Raw genomic sequence first — 27,553 nt, forward strand, 5'->3', positions numbered from 1 at the left:
GAGATCCTGGGACCCACCTGTTTAGACAGGAAGAGATAGAGGAACTCAGCCCCAGATGTTCCCAACAACTCAGCCACAGGGAAAGGGCTCAGGATAGGAGGGATGGAAGTTAGATTAAGGGGGGACTTCCTGATAGTCAGGAGCCCTCGGAAAGGTCCTAGAGGCCTTTACCCTGTGGCCCAGGGCCCCATCCAAGCAGCAGGATGAGAGGAAGCCTGCCCAGAGGCAAGGGATGGCCTAAATGACCGGGGCAGCCCAGGCCTTTCAGACCACTATCAAGGACACAGGGTCCAGCTGCCCTTGGCCTTCAGGACCCTCTTCCAGAGTCAGGGCACCTCTTCCAGTACAGCCGCGGCCACCCTAGGTGGCTCCCTGGGAGCTCCACCAGCAACCCCAGCGTGCACACAGCTGCCTCATGGCACTCAACAGTTTGCCCAGTCAGTGCTTGCCTGATTCTCACGTGACCCCTTGACATTCCCAACCAGGGTCACTGTCACCCCCTATTTCGTAGATGAGCAAACAGACGCTCAGCAAAGGCAAGAGACTTCTCCAAAGACCCTCAGCAAAGAAGTCAGGAGCAGGTCGTCACACGGCAACTAAGCCACCGTCCCTGTGCCAACTCTGAGTCCTCTGTTTCCAACACCAACCCCAAGGCAGCCACATCTCCCCTTGGACCCTCCTCTCCAGGCCCTGCCGGCACCCTGGGCCACCATATTCCTCCACCCCACAGGCGTCCTCTCATGATGGTCTCCCGGTGGACGTCTCTTCACGGGAGCCACAGCGACCTGCACAAAATGGCCACGGCTGTCCTCTGCCCGTGTCCTGGTACCCAGCGTGCACTCAATAAAGGCTCGTTGAATGATCTCATGAATGGGTGAGGGAATGATGGCTGAATAGAGCCCTTCGCCCCCTCAACAAACACACCAAGCCCTCACCATGAACAGCACAAGACTTGGCACCGGGGGCTGTGATGGGACAGTGGGCCCTGCCCTATTCTGTTCAGTGGTGGGCAAGGTCACAGGGTCTGAGAGGCAGGGGTCTAGGCGAGGTGAATTTCAAAGTAAGAGCACCCATAGACCCCAACCTAGCAAGCAGAGGGCCGGAGCCAGGCAGGGGGCCAGAAGCAGACAGAAGGGGGGCAGACGAGAACCAGGTGCACAGCCACTAAGGCACAGAGCGAGTGAGCCCCGCTCCAGGTGTCCCTCCAGACACCACTGAAATGTTTCCTGAGGAGGGTAGCAGGGAGCCAGGTACCCCGGGCAGCCTCTTCCCAACCTCGCTGCCCAACTCTCCCATCCTGCAGATAGGGAGACTGAGAGTGAGAGGGGGGAGCGACCTCTACAAGGTCTCTGGCAGCTGGAGCTCCCTGTCTCCCCACCTAGGCTAACGCCCTCCCCCTGCCCATCAGAGAGGCAGCCTTCACAGCCAACTGGCTTCCCACCATGCATGGATGATTTGCAAGCAGCAGAAGGCTGGCTCAGCCCTGGCTGGAAGGGAAGGCGGCAACCCTGTGAAAGCTGAGAAGGGAGGGGACTGCAAACTCCTCAAGGGGTGGCCACAGGCAGGCCACACTGAGGTGGTGGCCGAATGTAGATGCTGGAACCCAGGGAGACCCTCACCTGGCCATCTGAAACCATGAAGCCAACCTCCCTGCCCCGGTGGAGTGTGGAGGACCAGCTTCTTCAGGCTGCACCAGCGGAGGCAGCATCCTGGATAAAAGCTGAAGCTGGGGATGCAGAGAAATTGAGGTTTTCATCCCAGTTCTACCACATCCTGGCTGCGCAACCCTGGAAAAAACTTACTCAATCTCTCTGAGCCTCACTTTCCTCGTGTGTAAAATTGGGCTATGACAGCACCTGCCTCTGGGTGATTATAAGGGTTAAAGGTGATGATGCAGACAAATGGTTCAGCACAGTAAGTGCCAGTTCTCCTTATTGTCATCCCTGAGTACCTGCTCTGTGCTGGCGCATGGCTGAGTGCTTTACAGAAATCTTCTCTAACCATCTCTAACCGTCTATTATAGAGATGAAAAAAACTAAGGCTCAGGGAGGGGAAACTAGATGAGTACACACACCGCTGGCCCTTTCCCCACACGCAGAGGGCAACACTAAGAAAGGCTCTCAAAATCTAATCTAGGTGGAAAACCGGTTTCCACCTGATCAGTCCTGCTGCCAGGGACGTTCTGCTGGAGAATGCTGTGATGGATTAGCAATGTCTGCACGGATGAGGGCATGGCTGCGCAGAGCATAACTGATTTACCTAAATAGGAGATTGATTCTTGATTTTCCCTAGAAACAACGTCCTTTGAAAGCATTATGTTCTATCTAAAGACTTGACGCCTGATGTCTTACCAAATCTACCACAAGCAGAGTGTTTACTCAATGACACACCTTTTGGGCACGAATGAGAAGAATGATAACCCCATAGGCAGAAGTATTTCTAGTCCGCACAGCTCCATTTTCACGTGTGCCTTACGTACTGCTTTGGTCTTCAGTGCAATCCTGTCAAGTGGGGATTATCACCTGTGTTTGACAAGTGGGGAAACTGGGGGTCAGAGAGGTTAAGAAACTAGCCTATGATCACACAGCAAATAAGAGGCAGAACCAGAGAACCAGCCCCTAGGTCTGTCTGACTTGGGTCCACACGCCATATGCCACCTCCCCATGAGTCAAACAGTGAAACCAGTCCCTGACATTTTCCACCCAGAGACCTTCCAGCTGAAACCCCAGCTGACAACAGATGCCCAAGGGCTAGGCCAGGCAGAACGTGGTGCTGACTTGTGGGTGAACGGGCCTTTCCTGCTCAGGCAGGGTCCCAGGAACCTCTGGTTCTCCAGTGAGTCAGGTGGTGACTCAGGGCCTAGCTCTGGGCTGGATGAGGAGCTGCCTCGGGAACCACCCAGCTTCAAAGGGCAGCTGGCTCTGAGCCAGGCCCCTCAGCACCAAGGACAGTGGTGCTTAGGGCAGTCTATCTGGGGCAGACCTCCCACACTGCCCTGGGCGTGTTGGTCATGACAGCTGCTCCCGCTAGCCTGACCCTGACACGGACACGTCCACCATTCCTTTGGGTTCTTGGTGGGGAGCAGAATCCTGCAGAGTCTGGAAAGGTGAAGGGTTGGCACAATGATTGACAAATACTACCTATTAATATTTAGGGACCAGGAACACCAAACGTCCTGTAATGTACAAGTCAGCCGAAACCACAAAACATGATCGTACCCAAAATGCCAACAGAGCCCCACCGAGGAGCACAACACTTGCGTCCCAAAGCCTCCTCTTCACCAGTTCCCTAGGTTAAGCTTGGCTCCCTCCTTGAGCTCCCTCCCAGGGAAGAGAGGTGGGGGAGGTTTCCAGCCAGGAAAGAACCCTAGAGCCCTCAGTATCTGATGAAGGACACCCCCACACATATACTTCAAACCCCTAAAGCCCAGCCTGAGAACCCCATGATCGAGTCTCTGCTCCCAGGACCTCTGTGGACACCAAGGTCTCCTGGTCCTGCCTTTGTAGAAACGTGCCTTGGCCTCTCTCCCACCATCCCGACTCAGGCTATGAACTTGGCACTGTCGTGGCCTGTTCACAGGGACGGAATCCCTGGCCCTCTAACTCCCAGACACACACCATTGCAGCCACCAAGGGTCAGACACACATTGAAACACACAATTTTACAGCCTTTGAATCACAGAAGCTTAGAATTTGAGTCACTGAGCTTTATAGCTGAACTTAGAGCCCTTAGGTTGAATCACAGAAGTTTGAAGTCCAAGAGTCCTACAACTCAACACTTGAGGCTGTTCCACACCGGAATCATCAGATCTCTGGTCCAGACAGCAGCCCAGCAGTGAGGCAGCCAGTTCAGGCTGAGACCTCCATCCCTCCCTCCCTCATCCCAGCCTCAGCGGCTTCTAGCCATGGGGCCTGGGGAGGCCGGTGGTGCTGAGTGGCTCCCAGGGATGACGCATCCCTCCAAGAGGGGCTGAATTTGGCCTCACCCCCTGCCCCACACAGTACCACATGTGTGGACCCAGGGCTCTCCCTGAGACAGGCGAGGACCAAGTCCAGCTCTGCCTGGGATCCGGACCCTTTCTCTCCCTCCAGGGCCAGCCCCACATTTGTCCCCAACCCCAGGCTCTCACATGCCCTGAGGGTGGAGGCCAAAGGACTGGTGAGGACAAACAGAAGAGGACCCCAGAGACTTTGCCCAACAGGCCAGAAATGTGTCAACTGGAAGGGTCTCTGTGCTCCGTTCAGTGGTCAGGGTCCCGGCTGCCTAAGGTCAATGGTGTGGGCGACTGTGGCTGGAAAGGGGCATTTCACCCAGCCCCTCCTTTTTAGGTGGAGTGGTGGCACTGAGACTCAGAGAGAAGGGACTGCCCAAAGTTACACACCTACTTCGTGGCAGACACAACTCAGACATCTCCCCATCCAGGGGCATCTTTGTGACACTTGGATGGCTTAGTTCTGCTCCAGCCCAGCCAGACCTGCCAGAGACTGTCAGAGGGTGAGATGGGTCAGACTCCACGCCAAAGTCCCCTGAGCCATGGCTGTGCTTCTCACCCAGAGCAGTATTGACATATAAACTACGTGAGGCTCAGACAGGTGAAGTGTGTTTCCCAAGGTCACATGGCACCTAAGTGGCAGAGCCAGAATCAACCCTGTGACCTACCCATGCAAGGTCCCTGTGACATGGTTCCAATGTCTCCCTGCTCCCGCAGCCAGCTTTCTCTCCCTCAAAGGCCCAAAGCTCCCGTGGTCCGCCTTCTCTGGCCTGGCTGCCCCCCAGCTCACGCACTGTGGGTCCCTAAGGTTTCCCCAACGTTTTGTACTAAAACTGGTCCCATGGATGGTACTTGCGTCCCCTGTTCCCAGAAACTCCCCAGGGCAGACCAGCTCTGCTTCTCGGTCCTTTGTGATGCCAGGGCAGGTGTCAGATAGCATTGGGTGAACTGAGTTACTGAGCAGACCCTGTCACGGTGTCTGAGACCTCTTGAACTGTCCCACAAAAGGAGCGTCAAGGTCGGGGGCCCATTATCACCTCAGCCCCCCGACATAGCAGGGAGGCCAGCAGACTCTGGGCTCAGCATGGCTGCCTCCCCCAGCCTTTCTGGGGGCTGGCCTCAGCACCCCAGCCTGCATCTGGGCACCCCAGCGTCAAGGCCTGGGCGCAGACCCTACCCTATGTGGCCTCGAGCACTGGCAGGGACTCTGCCCTGCTTGGTGGACCCCAAAATCATGAGGCCACCACACCTGGGTCCCAAAGTTTCCTCCTCACCAGCCCCCAGCCACAGGCTCACCCCTGTAATACGTCCCACGCTGCAGTTCAGTGATCCGTCTAAAACACAGATCCCACCACGTCACGCCCCTGCTTTAAACTTCGCCAGGTCTCATCGCCCTCAGAACACAGGCCAGCTCCTCACTTGGCCTTCAGGGGCTGCGACATCTCCCATTGCCCTCCAGCCTCGTGTCTCCATTCTGCCCCTCCCTCCTCCACTCCAACCACACCAAACCGCCCTCAGTCCCTTGCCCATCCAGCCCTTTGCTCCTGCCGTACCCCTGTCCCCGCTGCTCTCTCCACCTGACACCATTCATTCATTACTGGAGACTCAGCTCAGAAATCACCAGTGTGTGCCCAGCAAACATTAAAGGAGCGCCTATGGCTGTGCTCTTGCGCGGGGTGCTGAGGTCCAGCGGTGAACAAGACAAGCTTGGTCTGTGTCCTGGTCCTCTGCCAGTACCCCTGGAGGAGTCAAATGTTGGATTCAGAATCCCACAACTATAACAGATAGTGACAACAAATGGAGAGGCTGAGGTGGAATCACAGAGGGCTTCCCTGAGGAGGTGACATACTGAGATTTGAAGGATGCGATCGAGGATTTGCCCAGGTGAAGAGAGAAAGGAAAAGCATTTCAAAGGGAAGTGCATGTGAGATGGCCCTGAAGCCTGAAAGAGCACAGGCGAAGCAGAGTGGCAGGAAGTGAGACTGGGTGGGGAGCACACAGGGCCTGGTGGGCTGGGCTAGGGCTTTGCTGTGGAGGGCAATGGAAAATGGTGCAGGAACTTAAGCAGGGCGTGACAAGAGCAGACTAGAGACAGCAAGTGAAGGTGGGCAGATTTGTGCTGAGGCTGCTTCTGCTGCCTCGGCTCCAATCAGAGGCCCACCCAGGACACTGGGGCAGGGGAACCTCACTGCCTCGGGCCCACGCCCACAGGCCCACATCATAGCTCTCATCACCTCTGGGGCCACAGCCCATCAAATGTCTCAGTCACTGGGAGCTGTGCTGGGGTCTGACTTCACTCTGTGTCCCTCATTCCAGCAGTGAGCTGGGGCTCACACCTGAGACTTTCTGAACCAGCTGGCCACTGGATTGACCCCTGCAGTCAGCAACTTCCAGAATATTCACACCAGCAGGACACCAGGTCCTCATCAGCCCAACCTCCACGCTCTGACACCACCCCACACCCACCCCGTGAGCTCACTCGCCACCATCCAGGCCCCGGCGGCCTCCGACCTCTGAACCAGAGGCAAGTGTGACAGGCAGGGCTCCCTCAGGGAGCAGCTTGGCCCTAGGCAGAGCCCTGACAACTCCAGGCCACGTGAAGGATATGGGTTACACACCATCTTGATGCACCAGTTCCGGGGGCTGGTCGTCTGTCGCAGACAGAAGAAGGCAACGGGCGCCAGGTCCGGGTGAGGGATATCTGGATCCGCTCCATCCAGGGGCTCCTCCAGGCCTGGAGGAGAGGGCGGAGGGCTCCGGGGCGCCGGCTGCTCTGTGACTCCGGGCTCAGGGGCCAGGGCCATGGCAGAGGGGGAGAGCGGCGAGGAGCTCTCAGCCATGTCAGCGCTGAGCGAGGAGCCTGGCGGGAACAAGAGGTGGCACATGGCAGGGGCAGTCCTGGTACACGCTCCCCAAGCAGCCGTCCCTGAGAGGAGACAGCCCAGCCTCACGCCCACAGGCCCCTCCCCTCACTCGGCCACGAGGATTAGGAAAGATCTGCGGCCCCAGATGTCAGCGAGTTGGAATCCACTTCCAGGCTGGTGGTCCTGAGGCAAGTGTGGTCCGCATGGAGCCTCAACTTGGGGAGATGAAGAGTGGAGAGAAGAAAACCTTCTTAGAATGTAGTTGTGATATGAGTTATTTTTTTATGAGACTAGAGTTGTGGATTTGTTGCCTCATCAAAGGTAAAGAAAATAGGCAAGAAGAAAAAGGGAAAGTTGTTATAAGGACAGACATTATGGCCAGGATGACACGTGTTACCCAGGAGAAGTTGGGCAACCTAGACAAGCTGGGAGGGACTCAGGGCAGGCTTCCCTAAGGACAGCTGAGCTAAGACCCAGGGACCCACCACCCACCGCCTCACAAAGCTGAGAACCCAGGGGACCTTACACACAAAGCTTTATAGATGGAGAAACTGAGGCCCTGAGAAGCCAATGGCCTGCCAAGGCCACACACTGAGGCAAATATAGAACGAGGGTGTGCTTCGAGGCCAGGATTCCTGCACCAGCCCTGCAGACTCAGTGAGGACTGACCATGGCCTCGCATGTCCCCCTCTACAGCCAGCCACTGCCAGGGTGGGCAGAAAAGCCACTCCTCAGGACCTGCCCCTCACCTCCTTCTAGAACCTACCAATCCCTGGATCTTCATCCACAGGGGTCTCCTGGGCCCTAGAATCGTGACAGTGCCAGGCTGGGCAGTGGGAGTTGGAGATAAGGCCCAAATCCCTGGCGCTCACCCGGCTGCCACTCGTAGCTGCTGAGCTGTCGGCTGAGCCGCCCAGAGCTGATGCATTTGGACATTTCTCTGGCTCCCGGGGGCAATAGGCGGGAGTTGGCACCTCCTGCCACTTCGCCCGGCTGGTCAGGGAGGCAGAGTTTTCTCCCAAGCTCAGGGCTTTGCTCTTGGTTCCAGAAAAACAGCCACGGGCCTTACATAAGCTCCCAGGCATCTCGGCCCGCCACGTGTCAATCCCTGGGCTGAAAACCATCCCCCCTGGGGTGGCTCCAGGTCTGCCCACTGCTGTGCCAGCTTCAGAGCCTACTGATGTGTCCACTGGCCCCTCACTCCGGCCAAACTGGACCTCCTCAGACCCTAGAGTTGCCTCCTCCATCTGCCTCCTCTTCCTGGAGCACCCTCTCTTCCATCTTCCAAGCCCTGTTGTCCCAGGACCTGAAGATTCATTCATTTGTCCAACAATATTTCCTGAGCACCTACTACGTGCAGACGCTGGGCTGGCTCTGAGGCTATGCTGGTGAATGAGCCAGGTTTGGCACCAGCCCTCATTCACAAGAAGTCAACACTCCAGCAAGGGAAAAAGACAAGAGTCAATTTATCTTTCTGTGCTTCCAGAGCTCTTATCATCACCAAACATACTGTATAATTGATGTCTTTATATCTTTATGATTTACTGTCTGTCTTCCGACCTGAAAGAAGGCTATAAGAGAGCAGGGACTGTGGTCTGTTTCATTCACTGCTGTATCCCCCAGCACCTGGAACAGTGCCTGGAACATACTAGGTGCTTGATAAATATTTGTTGAATAAATGAATAAAAAGTGCTGGGAGGTAAATAAACAAGGAGAACAGTGGGAGTGGGGAGAACCACCTCGGCCTCTCTAAAGAAAGACACATTTTAGATAGAAACGGAAATCACAAGGCATGGCCATGGGTGATCTGTGGGAAGAGCACTCTGGGTAGAAGCAGTCGCATGTGCAAAGCCTGGGAGGCTAGAATGAACTTGGTGCATTTAAAGAACAGAAACGAGGCCAGTGTGGCTGAGCCCGGGACAGGGAGGGGGGATGAGAAAGGAGAGTTTGGCAGAGCCCGTTGCGAGCCCATGGAAGGAGCTTGGGTTTTAGTCCAAGTGCAACAGGAAGCCATGGAAGGGCTTTATGTAAGGAGTGCTGTGCTTTGTTTGGTCTGTGTCTTTAAGCCATCCCTCTGAGGGCTGAAGGGAGAGTGGGTGGAGGGGTAGGGGTGGAGCAGGGAGGGCCAGAAGGAGGCTGGAATGATTGGCTGGCCTAGTCTGGGATGCTGGTGGAGGTGGAAAGAAGGGGGTGGGTTTGAGATCAATTTTAGAGGCAGAAGAGCCAGGCCTTGTATAGGCCCAATGCCATCCTACCCAGCACCACCAAAGCCCTTCCTGTACCTGCACAGGTGGGAACAGTCACCGTGGCCTCTGGGACCACACGTGATCGTGCCCTCTCCTCGCTCTCAGTTCTGTCCACTTTGTATTAACTTGCTTTGTGCCTCACTTGTCCCTGTTCAAAGTTGTCACAATGTGTTGTCCTTTGTCCTGTCCTCCCTCACTGTGGGGCTACTAGAGACCACAACTGCCAAGGCTGCCACCCCCAACCCACTCCCCAGTGCCCTCCCAGCCTCCTCCTCTGATCTATTCCCCATTGACCACCTAGACTCTACCATCTGACTTGCTCCCCAGTGCCCACCCAGCCACCACTCTCTGACTTTCTCCCCATTGCCCACCCAGCAGTTCAGCACTTTGACCTGCTTTCCCACGACCACCCAGACTATCCTATCTCCCCTGACCTGTTCCCCATTCCCAAGTCCCTCTGCCCTGTGCCTACAGCCCAGTTCCTGTCCACAGCTGCCCACGTGCCTATGGCTGGAAGTTTTGGGGGGACTGGCAGCTGCCCCGCCCCCGGGCTCCAACCTGTCTGCAGATGGAGCCTGACAAAGTCAAGAGGACTTGTGTTAGGTGGCAGCATTGGCGGATTCAAACTCAGGTCCATCTGGCCCCAGAATCAGAGTTGCCTCCACATCCCAGCATCCTTCCTCTGGGTTCTGGCCCACAAGACAGTGGTGTGGTAACTGGACTGGCCTCCATGAGCAGAGGTAGGGGCAGAGCAGGAGCCCACAGTGTGTGGAACATACACTCACTCCTGACTCTATCTGCCTTTTGGAGTCTCGGTTTTCCTCTCTGTAAAGCTCTCCACCTGCCTGTTTTAGCAGGCCCTTGTGAAGACGTGATATGGATGGGAAGGCTCTCTAGGACCCATAAAGATGGATGTCTTAGCATGCATGGGGCGCTGGGCCATCCCCAGGGACTGCCACCCCAGCCCTCTCTTTTCCATCACTACCACCATCACCACTATCACCTCCATCACCTCCATCACCATCATCACCACTATCACCTCCATCACCTCCATCACCATCATCACCACTATCACCTCCATCACCTCCATCACCATCATCACCACTATCACCTCCATCACCTGCATCACCTCCATCACCATCATCACCACTATCACCTCCATCACCTCCATCACCATCATCACCACTATCACCTCCATCACCTGCTTCACCTCCATCACCATCATCACCACTATCACCTCCATCACCTCCATCACCATCATCACCACTATCACCTCCATCACCTGCTTCACCTCCATCACCATCATCACCACTATCACCTCCATCACCTCCATCACCATCATCACCACTATCACCTCCATCACCTCCATCACCATCATCACCACTATCACCTCCATCACCTGCTTCACCTCCATCACCATCATCACCACTATCACCTCCATCACCTGCATCACCTCCATCACCATCATCACCACTATCACCTCCATCACCTGCTTCACCTGCATCAACATCATCACCACTCTCACCATCACCACTATCACCTCTACCTCTATCACCAACACCACCATCATCATTACCATCTCCATCACCTCCATCACCATCACCACTATCACCTCCATCACCACTGGACTCTACAGTGTGGTGTTTCAGAGCTGGGAGCCAAGACCTGTGTTGGAGACCAGTTGACACCAACCTACGCTGGCACACAACTCAGCCTGGCAGGGGCCTTCCGTGACTCTGTCTATCAAATGAGGATGACAAGTGCTCTGCGGCAGGGATGATGGGAGAATGAACAGAGGTAACACACGTGAACACCTGACCACACGCAGATGCTGGGCCAGTGACAGTGAGCCCCATGTGTGTTAGCACTGTCAGCCATGGAATTCCAGAATCCTGGAACTTAGGAGTTCCAGAAACACAGTGTTTCATTTCAGACTCCTGTGAGCTCCAGGACTTCACACAGGGAATCTCTGAAAAGAATGGGACCCCGAAGTGGCCTGACCTGTCACCACACACACTGACAGTCACATACATGGGCACACACACTCACATACACAATCACACACACACACAGTCACGCACAGGCACGCGCATTCTGTCACCCACATACGTCTTACACACTCACACACAATCAAACTCACATACACAACCAGATACCCACTCACACACAGATACACACACTCTCACACAGACACACTGACACACACTCACACACACATATACATAATACCTACTCACACAGACACACACATACACCAATGCAGAGGCTACATCTGGAGACCTACAGAAAAGTCTCTGTGAGGCTGCAGGGAACCTGCCTCCCAGAACCTTCCAGCCTGCACCCCAGAGCCGGTGGAACCCTCTGTCCGCTCCCTCTTCCGCATGACAGCCCTGCAGACGCTGATGACAGCCTGTCCACCCCACAGCCTCATCTGTCCCAGGCCTCTTCTCACCAGCTCCCTCATCCATTCCCTGGGTGACAATGTCCCATCATCTGCTCCTCAGGACCCCGTCCCCAGTCACATTCAAGTTTGTCTACTTTCCTCGGCAAGGACTGGACCAGGTTTGCTCCAAGTCACCCAGAGGAGAGCAGACAAGTCACCTGCCTGGGTGCCCTCTCTTGCTGCAGGCTGGGAGCCCCACAGCCTGGCTGGCAACCCAGTCAGACTGCAGCACCTAAGGGGTATGTGGTCCACTAGTCCCTCAAGGTCTTCTTTAGAGGAGCTGCAGCAAAGGCAGGCTCTTCTAGCCTAAAGATGACTGGCTGAAGTTTGGCCCCTAAGTGCATGACCTGACACAAAACTTGTTCTGGTCTGGCCAGCTGGGCTTGCCCACACATTGCAGTTACCTTGGTCCTGTCACCAAAATCAGCAGCCAGCCCCGCCAGCTTTGCAGTGTTCAGTGAATTGGAGCAGCAGCCCCTTCCATGACGGCCAAAAAGAGCCATAGCCGATATTCTTCGTCGAGCACTTACTATGTGCCAGGCACCTCGTTACAACCCAGTGAAGTAAGTGCTTTTACTCTCTCCGTTTTATAGGTGAGGAAACTGAGGCACTGAGAGGTTAAAGAATTTTCCCAAGGTCAAGAAGTACTTAGTGAAAGAGCTGGGATTTGGATCTGGGAGGCCCAAATGCAGGCCATCAGTTAAAGGGTTGTGCAGGCCAGGCTGTGGACAGAAAGTGGCAGCCTTCCACCCCACCCACCCATCCACTGCTTGGAGAGGAGAACTGGGCTGTGTTTGGTACACAGGGGTGCAGAGCATGGAAGGCTTTGAAAGCACAAGGTGTTTGGATGCCCTTGAGCAAGTGGCTGGTCGCTCCTGGGGCTCCGGAACACATGGGTACCTGTCCATATGTCTGTCACTCGGCATTGTCATTTGCTTGTCGGCTCAGCCTTATGACAAGTGCCAGCAAGTCAGGCTGTGTTTAAATCTCCATCAGTGTGTTTGAGCATCTCCCAGCAGGCGACTCTGCTGATCAGTTTTTACTCACTCTGCAGTAATTAGGGCCTTGGGTCTGACATCGGCTAACAAATCAGGGTGAACATAGTTCCTGATGGGAGGGAGGGTGTTCTAGCAGAAAGCGCCCTGCATCGGGAGTCGCAGGGCCCAGGTTCGAGTCCCAGTTCTACCCTCACTGCATCACGCAGTCTCACCAAGCTTTGGAAAAGAGATTCAGAAAATACCTCAATGAAAGAAAAACAGCTTCACTGTACCAGGCCCCATGCTAGGCACTGTAAAGCTGTTTCCAAGACTCACAAAAATCCCGTAAGGTGGAACGCATTATCCCAATTTTATAAAAAGCTGACACTCCCGTGATGCTAAGTGCCTTAGCCATCTGGACCATGCTCATAATCATGGACTTGCTCATGTCTTCCCGGTCAGAATAAGAGCTGAGCTGAGTGATCCAGGGAGGAGGCCCAAGTCCCTGGACCAACTGAGAGTGGAATGTGGCCCTCGCTGCCCATCAAGGCCGGTGGTCAGCGGTGAGGAGAAGGAAAACCTTAATGCTCCTCTCAAAATGCACCATCAGCAAGGGTGCCCTAGCCAGAGTACAGGGCGAGAGGGCGCTGGCCAAGATAGTGGCTCCAGATGAAGGCAGAGGCCTGTGGGGTGGGGCCAGGTATGTGTTAACCTCCAGCCCGAAGGACAGTGGCCTCCACCGTGGAAAAACCACTTCCTTTTCATCCTCTCCTGCCCAAGGAGCCCCAAAAGCTCCCAGCACTTGTTCAAGGGGCATCCAAACACCTATGTTTTCAAAGCCTTCCATGATCTGCACCCCCATGTGTCAGAGACAGCCGGGTTCTCCCCTCCAAGAGCATGAGAAATAACCAGGCCCTGTGGCCAAGTGACCGCACAGCACCTGGCACAGAGGAGGCCCCTGGCCCCTCCCAGGACACAGATGCTCCAAGAGGGCAGATTTTGTCTGTTCCCTTCTGTTCGCTGTGATGTCCCCCAGTGACCAGAACAGGGCTTGGCACATAGTAGGTGCTTAGTAAATATAAGTGAGAAAGAGAGCAGGAAATCAGATTTGTTTTCTTTCCTTCTTAGACTGGCAGCCATGAGGAGGAGAGACTCAGCCCACATCTTCCTGGATGTCAGGATCCACAGGCCCACAGGTCCATAAAGCTACACATCCACAGGTTCGCAGACACATACACCCAGAGACCTACAGATCCATGGACCCATGGACCTTCAGACCCCAAGACCCCACACGCTCACACATTCACAGAGACCCACAAACCACAGATCATGGCACATGCACCCACAGACCTCGCACCCACAGCTCCCTGGGCTGTCTCTGAACCCCCAGTCCAGGACTCCTGGGAGCACAGGGGTTGAGGGCACAAGGCAAGAGTACATCCTGGGAACGTGTGGGAAGGAAATGTTCTGCAGAGAAGAACAGGAGGGAGGGAAGGGGTCAGAAAGGAGCGGAGGCGGGGAGAGAGGACAAGAAAGGAAGAGGAGAGGAGGAGGGGAAAGAGAAGGAGGAGAGAGAAGGAGGGCCCTGCAGCCCCACAGTGGGGTCTCTGTGGAACCTGCACCCAGCCCAGCATTCCTTTTCTGGACATAGTTTTTGAGCACCCTGAGCCGGGGTTTGGGTACTCAGAGAACAAGGCAACTGAGAGGAGACAGAGGGAATCAAAGGGCCCCACAAGAGCCTGTTTCATTACCTTGGACAGCGCTCAGAAGCTGCCGAGGGTGGAGCCCCTCCAGGGTGGGGAAAGGACAGAGTGGTGCCCAGAAACAGACCCTCTTGGGAGTCCCACTTGGGGCTCAGGATGAGGGTGCAAGAGATGGTAATAGAGGGGGGCTTGGGGAGGGGAGCCCGAGGTGGCACCTATGGGCTCAGGGTGTGGATCTGGGTCCAGGATCAGAGAGAGAAGGATCCACAGTCACACTGATCCCTGAAAGTGCTCCCAGCTTGGCTGTAGGCTCACAAGGGGCAGGAGGAGCATTTCTCCCAGCAACCTCCGTCCTCACCTCCCCACCAAGGTCAAGAAAAGTCAGAAACCTGCTGCTTGGTGCCCCCTGGTGGGCCTAGAAGATGCCCTCTCAGAGCCCTGGAATAGGGAGATGGAGAAAAGGGAGCAAAGAACCTTAGTCAAAGGAACAAGGAGGGGCCTTCGGCCTGGCCAGTAGGCCCTCCCCCAAGCTGGCCATCATGGTGCCTGGGCAGGCCTGGGCAGTTCTGGCAGCCAGGAAGGGAGCTCAAGGCAGTGTGGTGCCCAGGCCCCATGGGGGCTCATGAGTTGGGTGCCAGGCCAGCTCAGCCCCACCCCACCGAAAGCATGTACTTTTCCCTTTTCCTCTCCCTCCCCCCACTGCAGCCCCAGAACTGGTCCCCACTCAGTATCACCCTGCCCTGTCACCCACTGGCATCCCCTCCCTCTGGCTCAGTGTGGATGGTAGAGGCAGGAAGGGGAAAGGGAGGGTTCTGGACTCCTCACCCAGTCCCCAGCCCAGCCCAGGTCTCTGAGCCTGAACAGAAAGTTTGTCCTAAAGGGTGGACAAGAGTGTCCGAAGCTAGTCCTTGGGGCTTATGGGAGACATTGATCCAAGAGGTGACCCAACAGAGTGATCAGGGCCAGAAGATTGCAGTCCGAACTCCTCAGTCAAACCCTTTCCCAGGGGGCGCAGCCCATGGACCCAAGCCCCCATCTGCACAGCACCCTACCCCTAGGTGGTGCCAGTATCTGCTGGGTGAATCCCCCAAGTGGTGAGACAGGACAGAATGGCTCCCTGCTCAGGCCAACCTGAGCTCTCCAGCCCCTAAAACACTCCTTACAAGGCGTGTCAGACCCCATCACACCACACAGGCACAGACGCAAGCAATCTCTCTCTCTCTCTCTCTCTCTCTCTCTCTCTCTCTCTCTTTCACACACACACACACACACACACACACACACACACACACACACCTGACCCCAGAACACAGACTCCCAGGACCACAATATAGCTCAGGGGTCTCCACACACCCCAATCTCATCCATAGCTCAGGGGCACCCAGGACCCTGAAGGAGGAGAAAGACACAAATAGAGTAGCTGACTGAAGCCTCAGCCTGGGCCCATCCAAGGGACCCCTCCCCCAAGTAGCATGACCAGCTCCCCCAGGAGGCCTTCCTACCCCCTGCCAAGGCCTCTTGCCCTCCACATCCTCCACACACACCACCCAGCAGACAGTTAAAAGCCAATCATCATAAACACTCATTATATAACCAGCCCCAACCTGCTGAGGATTCTTTTACCCCCTAGAGTCCCAGCTTCAACCCTGGCCTGGCTTCATGCAGTGAGGCCTTGGGCACCCCCTGGGGTACTGACCAGGGAGGGGGCCAGCACCACCCCAGCCTCCAGGAAAGTTAAACACTGCCTGGGATTCCCCCGTTCAGTCCCCGCGGCCACTCTCCCTCCGCCAACACTCCAGCTCAGTCTCCTGGACACTGGCCCCAGCTCTGCTCCAGCTGGCCGCAGAGCCGCAGCAGCGGAGCGGCAGCGGGACAGACAGACAGCTTGGGCCCCGGACGGCAGCCTGACTTGTTGAATAAATTTCTGCAGCGCTGGCTCAGCGGGCTTCAGCATTGGCACGGAAAGAACTTTCGTGGCCTTGGAGAAGGGACCGGTCAAAGTTTCCCCGTCCTTCCTCCCAAGGCACCTGCCCCGAAGACACCGGCTGGGGGGCCGACCTGATGGACACGCGCGGGTGGGGAGACTGGTCCCCAGAAATAAATAAATAAATGCCTCCATAAAGAAAGAATCCACGCGCCAAGAAACTGGCATCGGAGCTGAGCCCTGCCTTCTTTCGCCTTCACCCCCGCCCCCATCCCCACCTACCTGGGCATGGACGTGGCTGGGCAGCTGGGGGTCGTCCGGATTCGAGACGCGGAGGTGCTGCGTCCTCCCCCAGCCGGAAATCCAGGGGGACCCCCGCCCCGCCAGTCGCCCCCCAAGCCAATTCGGGATCAGCTGAGCCCCTGAGGCGCCAGGGGCGGCGGGCGGTGGGCAGCGGGCCCCGGGGCCCGGGCCATGGCGCGAGGAGACCTCGGGCGCGCGGAGGGTCGGCAGGGATCCGGCGGGCGGCGAGAAGTCGGCAACGCGGCCGAGCCGCGAGCGGAGCGGGAGTTGGAGCGCGCGGCAGGCGGCGGGCGGGTGCGCGGCGCTCGGGGGCCGGGGCGGGGCGGGGGGGCTGCGGGGACCGAGCGCAGGCAAGTGCCGGGAGGGGACCCGCCGGCAGCCGACGCGGGCGGCCCGGGGCAGGGGCCGGGGTCGGGGCTGCGTTTCTAGCCGGGGTCGGCCCGAGGTGCGGGGTCTGCGCGGCGGGGGCTGCGGAGGAGCCCGAGCGCCGGCGGTGCGGGGACGTGCGGCGGCGGCGAGGCCGAGCCGCGCCGCGTGCGAGAGGCAAAGCCGTCCTTATACTGACACCAAATGTCTTCGGGGAAAGCTGCAGGCGCGGGACGCTGGAGGGGGGAGGCGCGGAGGCGACAGACAGACTGACAGCGGCTGGTGAGCCCCACTCCTCCTCAGAGAGCAAGAAGCCCCCCAGCCTTGCGGCCACCTCCTTAAAATTCAGGGTCGTGCCTGGGGGAGGGTCCTATCCCCCTCAGCAAGGGGGCTGCGTCATGTGTAAAAGGGGCGGGATCCCGTTGCTGACCACCGCCCGTGTCCAGGGGGCCTGGGGGGCCACATTACACTTTGGATTCTCACTAAGATGCTGTGAGGTGCGAGGCGGGGGGTCCCGCACTGCTCCAGGGAGAGGCTGCCCATCTGAGGCCACCAGCTCTTACGTGGTGAAGCCAGGCTAGAACTCCAAAGGTTCCCTCAAGACCCAGGCCACCTCTCCACTTCTCACCCACACTAACGCTTCTTCTCAACCTTCAAGACTTGACTGAAAGACCATCTCCTCCAGGAAGGTTTCCATGAGGGCTCTCAAGTGGAACAGATGCCTCTTACTCCAGCTGCAGATGCCCCAGCCTCACCACTTCCCCTGGGTAGTCTGGGCCACAGGAGCCTGAGAGATCTGGGACCACAGCTCAGCCCTCCCCACCCCACATCATCTCATCTCCTTGGAGAATGTGTAGTAGGGGGCAGGAACTGGACTGGGGCTGGGGCTGGGGTGGGATGGAGGTGACCTGCCCTGGAGCCACTTGGTCAGACAGATGGGTAGTGCTTCGGAGGAATGTGTATGCACTCAGGTTTGATCCCAGCTCTGCCACTTCCTGACTTGCCCTTAAAGTCTCTGAACTTCTGGTTCCCCCTCTGTGACATGAGGATAAAAATTCATGCTTTGCAGAATGAAACCAGGCTAAAAAATGCTTAGCACCGTACGTGGCTCAACAAATATATATCCCATCCCACCTTTTAATCTGTCCCGGGAGACAAGACAAACCTTTGTCACCAAACCAAGTGCAAAGTCATGTAAGCACACCTGAGGCTGGGAGGTATCACATAGGTGTAGACTGAGCAGGCCAGAAGGCGTGCAGCAGCGGGAAGGATTTATTTCAGATCACAGTGAGCTTCAGATCGGGAGTCTTCAGGGAAGATCTCTTCAAAGGCCAGGGTCTTACACTGGGCCTTGCAGGCTTGGGTAGGATTGAGATAAGAGGTGAGGAGTGCGGCGGGGGGAGAAATGGCACCAAATAGGAGGGAGAAAGGACATATACAAAGGCATGGAGGTAGGAATAAGGTGGCATAGGCAGGCATTCCATGCCCTGATCGCTGAGTGCTCTGCTGGAAAGCCCAGGCCTGGGAGAGCAAAAGTAATCCGGTAGCAAGGCAGAGGGAAGATAGCAACCATTGCTCACTTTGTCTCCATTCTCCTCTGGCAACAGTTATTTCATAAAGTTCAAAAGGCTGGACAGGACCTTGAGAAGCCACCAGATGGTAAATTCTCAGGACTAGATCCTCTCAGCTACAACCTCCCAAAGTGGCCTGCCCAGCCCCTGCTTGCAAACTTGGGGTGACCGAGATCTCACCGCTTCTTGGGGCAGCTCCTTTGCTCTCTGGGCACCTCAGATCATTCAAAGTTCTTCTTTATATTTAAGAAGAAGTCTGACCCCTCCATGATTCTAGCCCCTTCCCTATTCCCACAGGACTAACACCCCCTCCCCAGCCTCCTTCAAGCACCCCCACTGGCAGGAAGTCCTGCTTTATGTCCAACCTAAATACTTTATGCTTTAAGTAAAGACTTCATTGTCCACTCCTTCTCTCTTCTGCAGAACCACCACACCCCACCTCTTGGCAAGGAGTGCAGACAGACTAAAGGTCATGATAGAAGTAGGGATGAGAAACGAGCCTCAAACCTGTGGGGGAATGGGATTACAACTCCAGGTCTCAGCCAGAACCTGTGGCAGTCCCCCTCCCTCCCCACCGCCCGGAGTTCCTCACAGTCTGAGGGAGCTTCATTTATTCATTATTGCTATTTATACTGTGTCTGGTATTTGCAGAAGGCTACAGCAGCCGCACACAATTAGGCCCCGCCATGCCCTGGGAGCAGGGGCCTGTCTGGAGGTGGGCAAGATGGACCCTGTCCTGGAGTCCCCTAGCGTACCCACTTGACCACTGGGCCAGGCTCCCTAAACCCTCTCGCAGGGACATGGCCCAACTGGGCCCTCACTCACTACTCCAGCAGCTGCTGGGCATTGCAGCCCAGGCGCACCTCAGTCCCCCAGGAGACCTTTCTAGCGACTCTAGTGACTGGAAGGGTAGGGAGCCTCTGTCAATGGTGATAAGCAAACTGGGGCTGAAGGAAACTGGGGCAGGATTCCCGCCCCAGAACATGAGATGAGGTCCCTTCCAGGCCTAGAGATCCTAAGGTCACAGAAACAAAGATTCCAGTATCTTCACAATCCACATTGATTTCTTTCTGAAATACTTACTTGCACAGCATTTAGCTGGTCTAAGCCCTTGACCAATATTAACATATTTAATCCTTTCCACAATCCTGTAAATCATCACTACTGTTTTACAGATGAGGGGTCACTGGCATAGAGAGGTTAGGTAACTTGCTCAAGGTCACACAGCTAATAAATGGCTGAGCTGGGATTTGAATTCAGGGGGCCTGGCTCCAGAGTCTAACACAGTTCTAACTAGGATTCTGGATTCTAAGACTCAAACCTCTAAGAGTTAAGGTTTCCAAGATTCCAAACTGCCAGAGTGGCCCCACCTACTAAAAGAGGGAGGGGCCTGGCCCAAGATACCCTCCCATGGGCCACCCCTACCCCTACCCCTATTAGAGCACATTCCTGCGGCATGCACCTGACTGCCCAAGAACCAGGCCCTGGGAGCAGCCCACACACTGATAGGAGGTAAAGATAGGAGAAAACCAATGGCAGAAAATAAACTTTAACCTCCCAAAAGTTTTTATGAAGCATCTACCGGGTACCAGCCTTGTGCCAGGGCTAGAGAACATTACCAGATGGAAAGGTCCGGAAGTGCTGACTGCATGAAACAGGGAGGGCATCTGGAGTCAGGCGTGGAGGGAGGGTGGGCCAGATGCTGAGCCTCCCAGATTGATGGGGCAGGCACTTGATGGGTTCAGAGGGGCCCAGTCTGGAGGGTTGTGGCTGAATTGGTAAAGGGAGAAAAACCAGAAGTCTCAGGGAAAAGCATGGAGTGTGAAGCAGAGAAGAGACTGCAGCGTGGAGAAGGTGGGGTCACAGGAAGGGGAGGCACCTGGGAAGAAACCCCAGAAAGGATGGAGGACTCCCATATGAGCCCTTTGCATGACTCCAATGCCAGCCCCCTCCACACCCCAAACCTCCAGGAAGTCCAGTGGGTTTTTCAGTGTGTGACTGCCAAGAAAGAAGATGAATTCCTCCAGAGCTGATGTGGGAAAGGCCAGCCCTGGGCAGGTGAGCCAGCCCCTCCCCCAACTGGACTGCAGAAGCAAAGGTCAGAGCCAGAGGGGCCTAGGAAGACACTGGCATTCCCTCCTCCGTGGTGACAGGAATCCCGCCCAGGCAGGAAGGGTGGGGGTCCAGCGTCTTACCTGGCTAAGGAGCAGAGAGTACCCCTCCCCTCTGACAGGCGCCCTTTTATTCCATTAGCCCACTTAACCTTGGCACAATCCTAAGTGAAAGGTATCATGAAGCTCATTTCACAGATGGGAGAGCCAGAATCCAGAAATTAAGTAAATTGCCCAGGGTCACATAGCTAATGAGTGGCAGAAATAGGATTCTATGCCAGAGTGAGTGAGTGTGAGTGGGTGGAGTGGGGGAGGGGTGAGAGTGCCTTCTCCCAACTGCCCAGGACAGGAGGCTGGAGACAGGCAGAGGGAGAAGGGACAGATCTCAGGAAGCCCACCTTCCTGCCAGGTGAGAAGCCCCTGACTCTCAGCCAAAAGAGGCAGTTGTTGCCCTAGAAGCTTCCTGGGTGGGGCTTGAACAATCCAGTCTGGGTGCGTCTGGAAAGGGCTACTGGGTGCCCAAGAGTCTGCAAGTGACGTGGAGCAGCAGTGTTTATTCCAGCGTGAATGTCAGGCAGCAGAACTGCAGGGGGCGCTGCCCAGACCCCCACCCGGAAGCCCCCTCACTTCTGACTGGCACTTGACAGTTGGCCCATCACCTCCTTTGGGCCTCACAACATCCAGCACGCACAGCCTGGCATTCAGGAGGTGCCCAATAGTTACTGAGTGCGTTTCTTGAATGCCAGTGCTCCGAGCAGTCATTTCCAGGTCCATTTTACTGATGAGGAAATTGAAGTCATGAGGGGTGATAAGACATGCCAACAGTCACTCTAGGGGGTCACTCAGTGAAATGTATAAACCACCTACTGTGTGCCAGGTGTTGGCTATACAGAGACAAATGAAACCCAGTCCAGCCATGGTCTAGACAACCCAGGTTAAGCACAGAAGAGAAGTGGGGGCCCCAAGAGGAAACTGTCATTTCTGGCAGGGGACAGACGAGAAAGGCTTCACACACAGAATGACCAAATGAAGGCTTAGAGGGCCGGCGAGAGCTCTCCCAAAATTCCAGCTCGAGGCAACAGCAGGAGCAAAGGCCTGGGGCTGTGAAGGAGCCAGACTTGTTGTGGGGACAAGAGGAAGTCCCAGGTTGTGGGCCACAGCTTTGAAAGCCCAGGCTCAGCGAGGAGGGGGCGGCCAGGTCAGGTCTGTTGAAGCCTGAGAGCCAGCCGCAGAGAGCACCATGCTGCCTGCAGGCCAGAACTAGCCGGAACTGGACAGGGACAGATGTGAGGGATAAGTTTAGCAGGCAGAGGGACAGGACTTGGACACCTAAGGAGGGTGGGCCCTGGTTTCTGGTCCTTCCCTGGGTGGGGTGGTGCCTGATATCTCCCCCAGCACAGCCCCCAGCGCTCCTCCCAGCCTGGCTCCAGAAATTCAGCAGACTGAGAAGGCATGAGTCGTGCCAGGGGTGAGACTGGCACCGTGAGGGAGAGACAGCAAATCAGAGAGATGGGAAATAGGAGATGAAGGAGGACATGGAAAGAGAGAGGTGAGGGGAGAGACGAGTTCCGGGGTGATGGAGCCGGAGGGGAGAATGAAGGGAGGAAAGAAGAGAAATCAACACAGTTGAGGGGCGCCCTCTACCCTCTGCTTTCTTCTCTCTGCCTGTCTGTCTGTGGGTGTCTTCCTCCTTTCTCCTCTTCCTCTTGTCGTCTCCCCTCCTCCTATGCTGTCTGTCTGTCTTTTCCTTTCTCCTTCCACCTTTCTCCCTCCATCCCACTGTCTCTCTGCATCTCCCTGCTGCCCTAACTCCATGTGTCTGGCTCCCTCTCTCTCGCTTTCCCTGTCTTTACGCCCTGTGTGTGTAAGTCTCTCACGCACACGTGCTCTTCCTTCCACTCCCTTTTTCTCTCACCGCTACTGCTGCTTGGAGAAGGAATAATAGAGCAGGCAACTCTCCCTTTTATCCTCTGCTGGACAAAGGCTGACTCCCCTGCGCCCCGCAGTCAGGCCTCCAGGAAGCCACCTTCAATGTCACTAGCAAGGAGAGATGACTGGGGGCGATGCAGGTGGGAGCAGGGCCCTGGGCTGGAGAGGCTGGCCCAGGATGACTTTGACCCCTGCCCTGCAACCAGGGGCATTTTGGGAAGCAGGCTGCTGAGCAGCTCCTCAGCCTCCCCCGGGGCCTGAAACCCCACCATCAGGCCTGCAGTTCTTTCTTTTCAAGTTTTGATCTTTGGGAAGGATCATGGAGCCCCGGTTCCCCAGCTCTGAGGCCAGCTCCACTCCTATGCAGATTCTGGGTTTGGAGAAAAATCCCCAGCCCTGCTCTCTGTTTGGCCGTGGTCTTAGGTGGGGTAGAAAAGGCCCGAATCAAATGTCACCACCTAGAGAGTGCCTTCTCGTCCTCAAGGCCAGTTCAGACATCTTCTCCTCAGGCATCACACCAAGCCCAGTCAGGGGTCCTGCACCCACACTCCAGCCCTACCTCTCTTCCCTGCCCCCACTAGACTGGAGCCCTGCAAAGGAGGGCAGAGCTGGGCATAACGTGGGTGCTGGAAGTTTGCTGCAAGAATGAATGAATGGTTCTCATACAGGAGGATATGGCAGGGCCGCTTTGTTTCTTCAGTAGCTCCTCTCTGAGCCCCAACTGTATGCCCGGCACAGTCCTAGGCGCTGGCGGTACAGCCATGAACAGAATGAAGTCCTTGCCCCCATGGACCTTATATTGTGGTGGGTGAGTCAGAAAAATACATAAAATACATACATGAACTATGTAGTACTTTAGATATCAGTCTGTAGAGGAAAATAAAGCAGGGGAGACAGATAGAGTGAGAATGGTGGGTTATTTTAAGTGAGAGGGGCTCAGGGACATGAGCTGACTCAAATCCTGAAAGAGCACCCTGGCTGTTGTATAGAGAATGGGCTGGGAGGAGGAGGTGTTATCGGTCTACACCCGATGGGGCAAGAAGACTGACGCTTTCTCAACAGGCTCCTCGGTCCCTGACGCAAATGGCCCCTGACATCTGGGCCCACCTACCCAGCTGAGGGCCCAGACACTCCTCCTTCCTGGTGAGTCCAGGCTGGGCCTCAAGTTGCCCCACCAGCCTCTTGGCACCTTTCTCATCCCCTCATCTATCTCTTATCTTTCACTCTCTGACACCATCCCCAGAGCATATGTATTCCCTTTCATAAAACCTTTCCAGGAATCCTTAGTGGAGGGCGGCAACACAGACCACAGAGGGATGTTAGAGAGGTCTGGGGGGTGCTGGTGGGGGGAAGGAGGGAACGAGGGAGGGAGGAAGGGAGGGAGGGAGGGAGGCAGGGAGGGAGGCAGAGGTCAGGCGAGGCTTCCCTCAGTGAGATGACTTTCAAGATGTGCCTCAAACGTGGCAGTGGCCATCGCTGATTAAGATGGGGGAGCACTTCCAGTGGGAGTATCCAGCCTCCAATTCTGTTTGAACGTCAGTATAAATTATAAATACGCAGTTGAGGAAGCAGCATGAGCCAACCCATTGGGAAAGAAAAGAACACACCTGGCAGAGAGGCCTCCAGTCGCAGGGGCTCATGCACCCCCACCACCCTCCACCTGCACCTCCACAGCCATGAATTCCCGCCTGCCCCACCCCGTAGCCTAGTGAGGTGAGCAGGGTCATCACGCTCCTCTGGCAGTTGCAGAAGCAACGACCAGAGAGGCCAAGAAAGTGGCCCAAGGTCGCACAGCAGAAAGTACAAAAAAAAGCCAAGCCTGAGTCCACTCTCCAGACAGCCTAGAGCCTGTGGCCACCCTGCTCCCAGTCTATAGGGACCTGGGGATCCCCCTGCACCCTAAACCTTCACAGGAAACTGGGGGAGGGGTTCTCCACTTCTTAACCTGGAACTCTCATTTCTGGGGCACAAAGCTCCCAAGGGAGAAGAAACATACAGAGACACTGACACAATCCTCACACTCCCGTGTGTCCACACACACAAACACACAAACTGACACATTCACAGATATCCACAAACAGCATGGACACCCTCACATGTACGCCCAAACAGAGATCACTTTTATTAAACACATCCTCACACCAAGACACAAATTCACAGACACATTCACACTCCCTGTCAAGTACACACAGCACGTTATTATTATTAAATTCACACAAACACAAAGACGAGCACAAATATACCCTTTTTCAAATGCACTCAGAAAGGCGGAAAGACAAATTAAAGTGATAGAAAGAGGAGAGAGACAGAGCCAGAGAGCTAGAGACAGAGACAGAAAGATGGGAAAAATGAAGGAGAGGGAAACAAGGACTGAACTCGCAGACCAGGGAGGGAGGGAGTTTACAGTATCCAAGAGGAGAGAGATTTAAAAAGATAGGAGACAGGAGCCTTAACGATGGAGAGAAAAAGATAAGGCGGCAAGGAGGCAGTGAGGGGACAGAGGATGAAGGAGGGAAGAGAGAGGGGAGCGGGAGCCTGTGATTGGAGCCTAACTTTAGCTGCAGCAGCACTGATGACTCATACTTGGGGAGAGTGTGGAGTCGGCTCCAGGTTTCTGTTTATATACCTCGATGAGCTAAATATACAGGCCAAGGGGTTCTTCTGTTCTGGTCCAGCAGCTCCTTGCGTTCTTCCTCCTGCCCGCCCCTCCCCTCCCCTCCGCTCCCCTCCCCTCCCCAATGCGCGCTCTCTCTCTCTCTCTCTCTCTCTCTCTCTCTCTCTCTCTCTCTCTCTCTCTCTCTCTCTCTCTCCCTCTCTCAGTGCCCAGCCTGCCGCTCCCCCTCCCAAGCCCACAGGACTCTGTCTCTGCCCTCCTCTAGTGACCAGCTCACATCCTGCCCTTGCCTGAAGCTCTCCCCACTAGGATACTGGCTGTCAAGAGCTGACCATGGGTTTTGGCTCCGAGCTGAGAAATAACATGACCCAAACGGCACCTTTCCAATGCAGGGCGGTCAGGTGGGAGGGGGTGATGCTTGTGCAAGGTCACACAGCATGCAAGTCCATGAGCCACATGAAAGCCTCCTGGGACTGCCAGGCCAGGAACTCCCCCAGCAGGTGGGGGTGAGGGCCCAGGGGCAGGCAGGCTGGGGGCTAGAGAAGGAAGAGGGAGGCATGGAGGGAGAGAGAACACAAGCCAATGCCTGCAGAGCAAGGAAGAAATGGAGTTGGGGTTGGTGGGGGCAGAGGAAGTTATCAGGGTCTTGGAAACAAAAGAGAGAATCCCATTGGCAAACTCATCTCTGGACCCACGGGGAGCTCCTCCGATACCATCAGCCCCCGACCCAGCTCCCTGCACCCAACCAGCCCAATTCGCCTCCTGTGAAGCCTGCGACGTGCCGCTGTCCATGGTGCTGAACCTCCCCATCGTCCCTCCCCAGCCTAAAAATCAGTGTCCATTCCCACCCAAACCTATCCCAGTGGGGTTGGTGGGTAGGACTGAGGAGAAGGAGACAAAGGACAGGAATTGTGGGGCAGGTGGCCCCAGCCAGAGACTTTCAGGGAGAGAAAGCAATTTCTTCTTTGACATCGTTTTCAACTAGCCACAGTGACAAAAAGGAACACAACAAGTGAAGATGGCTGGTAGATCGTGGGACCAAGGTGGAGTGAGACGTCTGCCAGGCTGGGCAAGTGTGGACACGCACAGACCAATCCAGGCCAGAGGGCGGGAAGTGGGCGGGCTGAGAGTAACGTCCTCAGCAGAGCGGAACCAAAGTGCTTCTAGTCTTCCTGTGATTTATTACCCATTTCGATGAAAAGGTTGTGAGTTTTCACACTGTCACAGAACAGAGCTGTGATTTCCGTTTCCCAGGGTACGTGGCTGTTTCACGTACTCCTGACAGTTCCATCACATTCCTGACAGGAAACACAGAAGAGCACTAACCTTCCCTTTCCCCACCATATGCCAGGCTCAGGAGCCTCGTTCCCTGGCACACACGTGCCCCCCAATGCGCCAGTTACATTTGCCCCATCCCTACACGGTCCGGTGCCTCCAGGGCTTTTCAGATGCTGTTCCCCCACCTGAAATGCCTTTCTCTCCTTTCTCTCCTTTCTCTCCTTTCTCCTTCTAGGCCCAGCCCCTCTGTCTCCTCCATGGGACACTGCAGGGCAGGAAGTACTACGCTCATCTCAACATCCAGGGCAGCCTGCACAGAGCCTGTCCTACCTATTCACTGAGTTTCCTTCTAGATAAGTGAGCCGAGCCAGAGAAATGAATGGCTAAATAACCTAGGATTGGGAAGGGGTGCATATTGATGCCTCCAGCAAGCAGGCTGTTAAGAGATATTCAGCAGGAGAGGTCTCCAAGTTCTTAGGTAGAAACTTACTGCCTAAAGCTACCTTAAAGATAATTTAACAGAATCTTCCCTTTCTCTCATTGTGCAGATGAGAAAACTGAGGCTGAGAGAGAAAGGGCCTTGTGAAAGATTATCCGGGGAGATAGTGGGCATCCTGAAGCTGCCGAGACTGTAAGGACCTCCTTCTGAGTGGGAGCAGGTGGGAAGGGGGGCGTTCTCTCTCCCAGGCCCCTGGTTCCCGTCTTGGCCACACACACCCCTCAGAAGAGAATCTTTGCCCCATCCCCACCCCTGCAGAAAGATGACCCCGCCTCCCCTCCTCCACTAGGTCACTTGCAAGAGGATCACAGCCATCAAATAAAGAATGATTCCTAATTTAATTACATTTTTAATTTATTCGGGTCTCCGGGGAGCATTGAGCTGGAGTCTAAGGAACCGCTCAATAGTTCCTGAGAGGGAGGGAGGATTTCCTTTTCTGTTTCAGGGAAGAAAGAAGGATCCCATTATCCCCTGGGACTGTGTGCCCCCTACTTTCCATGCGCAGAACCCCTCCATCAGACATGGGCTTTGGGACAGCAGGGTGCTGGGCAGAGTGTAGGGAGGCGGCTGGGGGAGGAGGCAAGGGGCAGAGGGGAAAGCCCCCATCTGGTGTTTTTAAAGCCAGGAATTGGGTGTGGGTTCATTTCTTGAGAGTCTTCTCTTGTCAAGCACTTTATCCAACTGAACTTGAACCTCACAGTATTACTATCTGCATTTTGCAAAAGAAGAAACCA

At 55.6% G+C, this 27,553-nt stretch overlaps 1 protein-coding gene across 3 annotated transcripts in view; it reads right to left on the bottom strand.

The window, feature by feature from the left end:
* The window catches only part of CACNA1I (calcium voltage-gated channel subunit alpha1 I), a 111,351-nt gene extending 94,441 nt beyond the window's left edge, over nt 1-16,910 (bottom strand). For all 3 annotated transcript variants that reach the window (XM_081061381.1, XM_081061380.1, XM_081061379.1), the window contains exons 1-2: nt 16,431-16,910; nt 6,599-6,851 (exon numbers count right to left, since the gene is read on the bottom strand). In XM_081061381.1, the coding sequence (XP_080917507.1) occupies nt 6,599-6,831 (233 nt within the window). In that variant the 5' untranslated portion in view covers nt 6,832-6,851; nt 16,431-16,910. The remainder of the gene's footprint in view (nt 1-6,598; nt 6,852-16,430) is intronic.
* Nucleotides 16,911-27,553: the final 10,643 nt, after the last annotated feature.

Source organism: Rhinolophus hipposideros, assembly GCF_964194185.1.
Source record: "Rhinolophus hipposideros genome assembly, chromosome: 9".
Lineage (NCBI taxonomy): Eukaryota > Metazoa > Chordata > Mammalia > Chiroptera > Rhinolophidae > Rhinolophus > Rhinolophus hipposideros.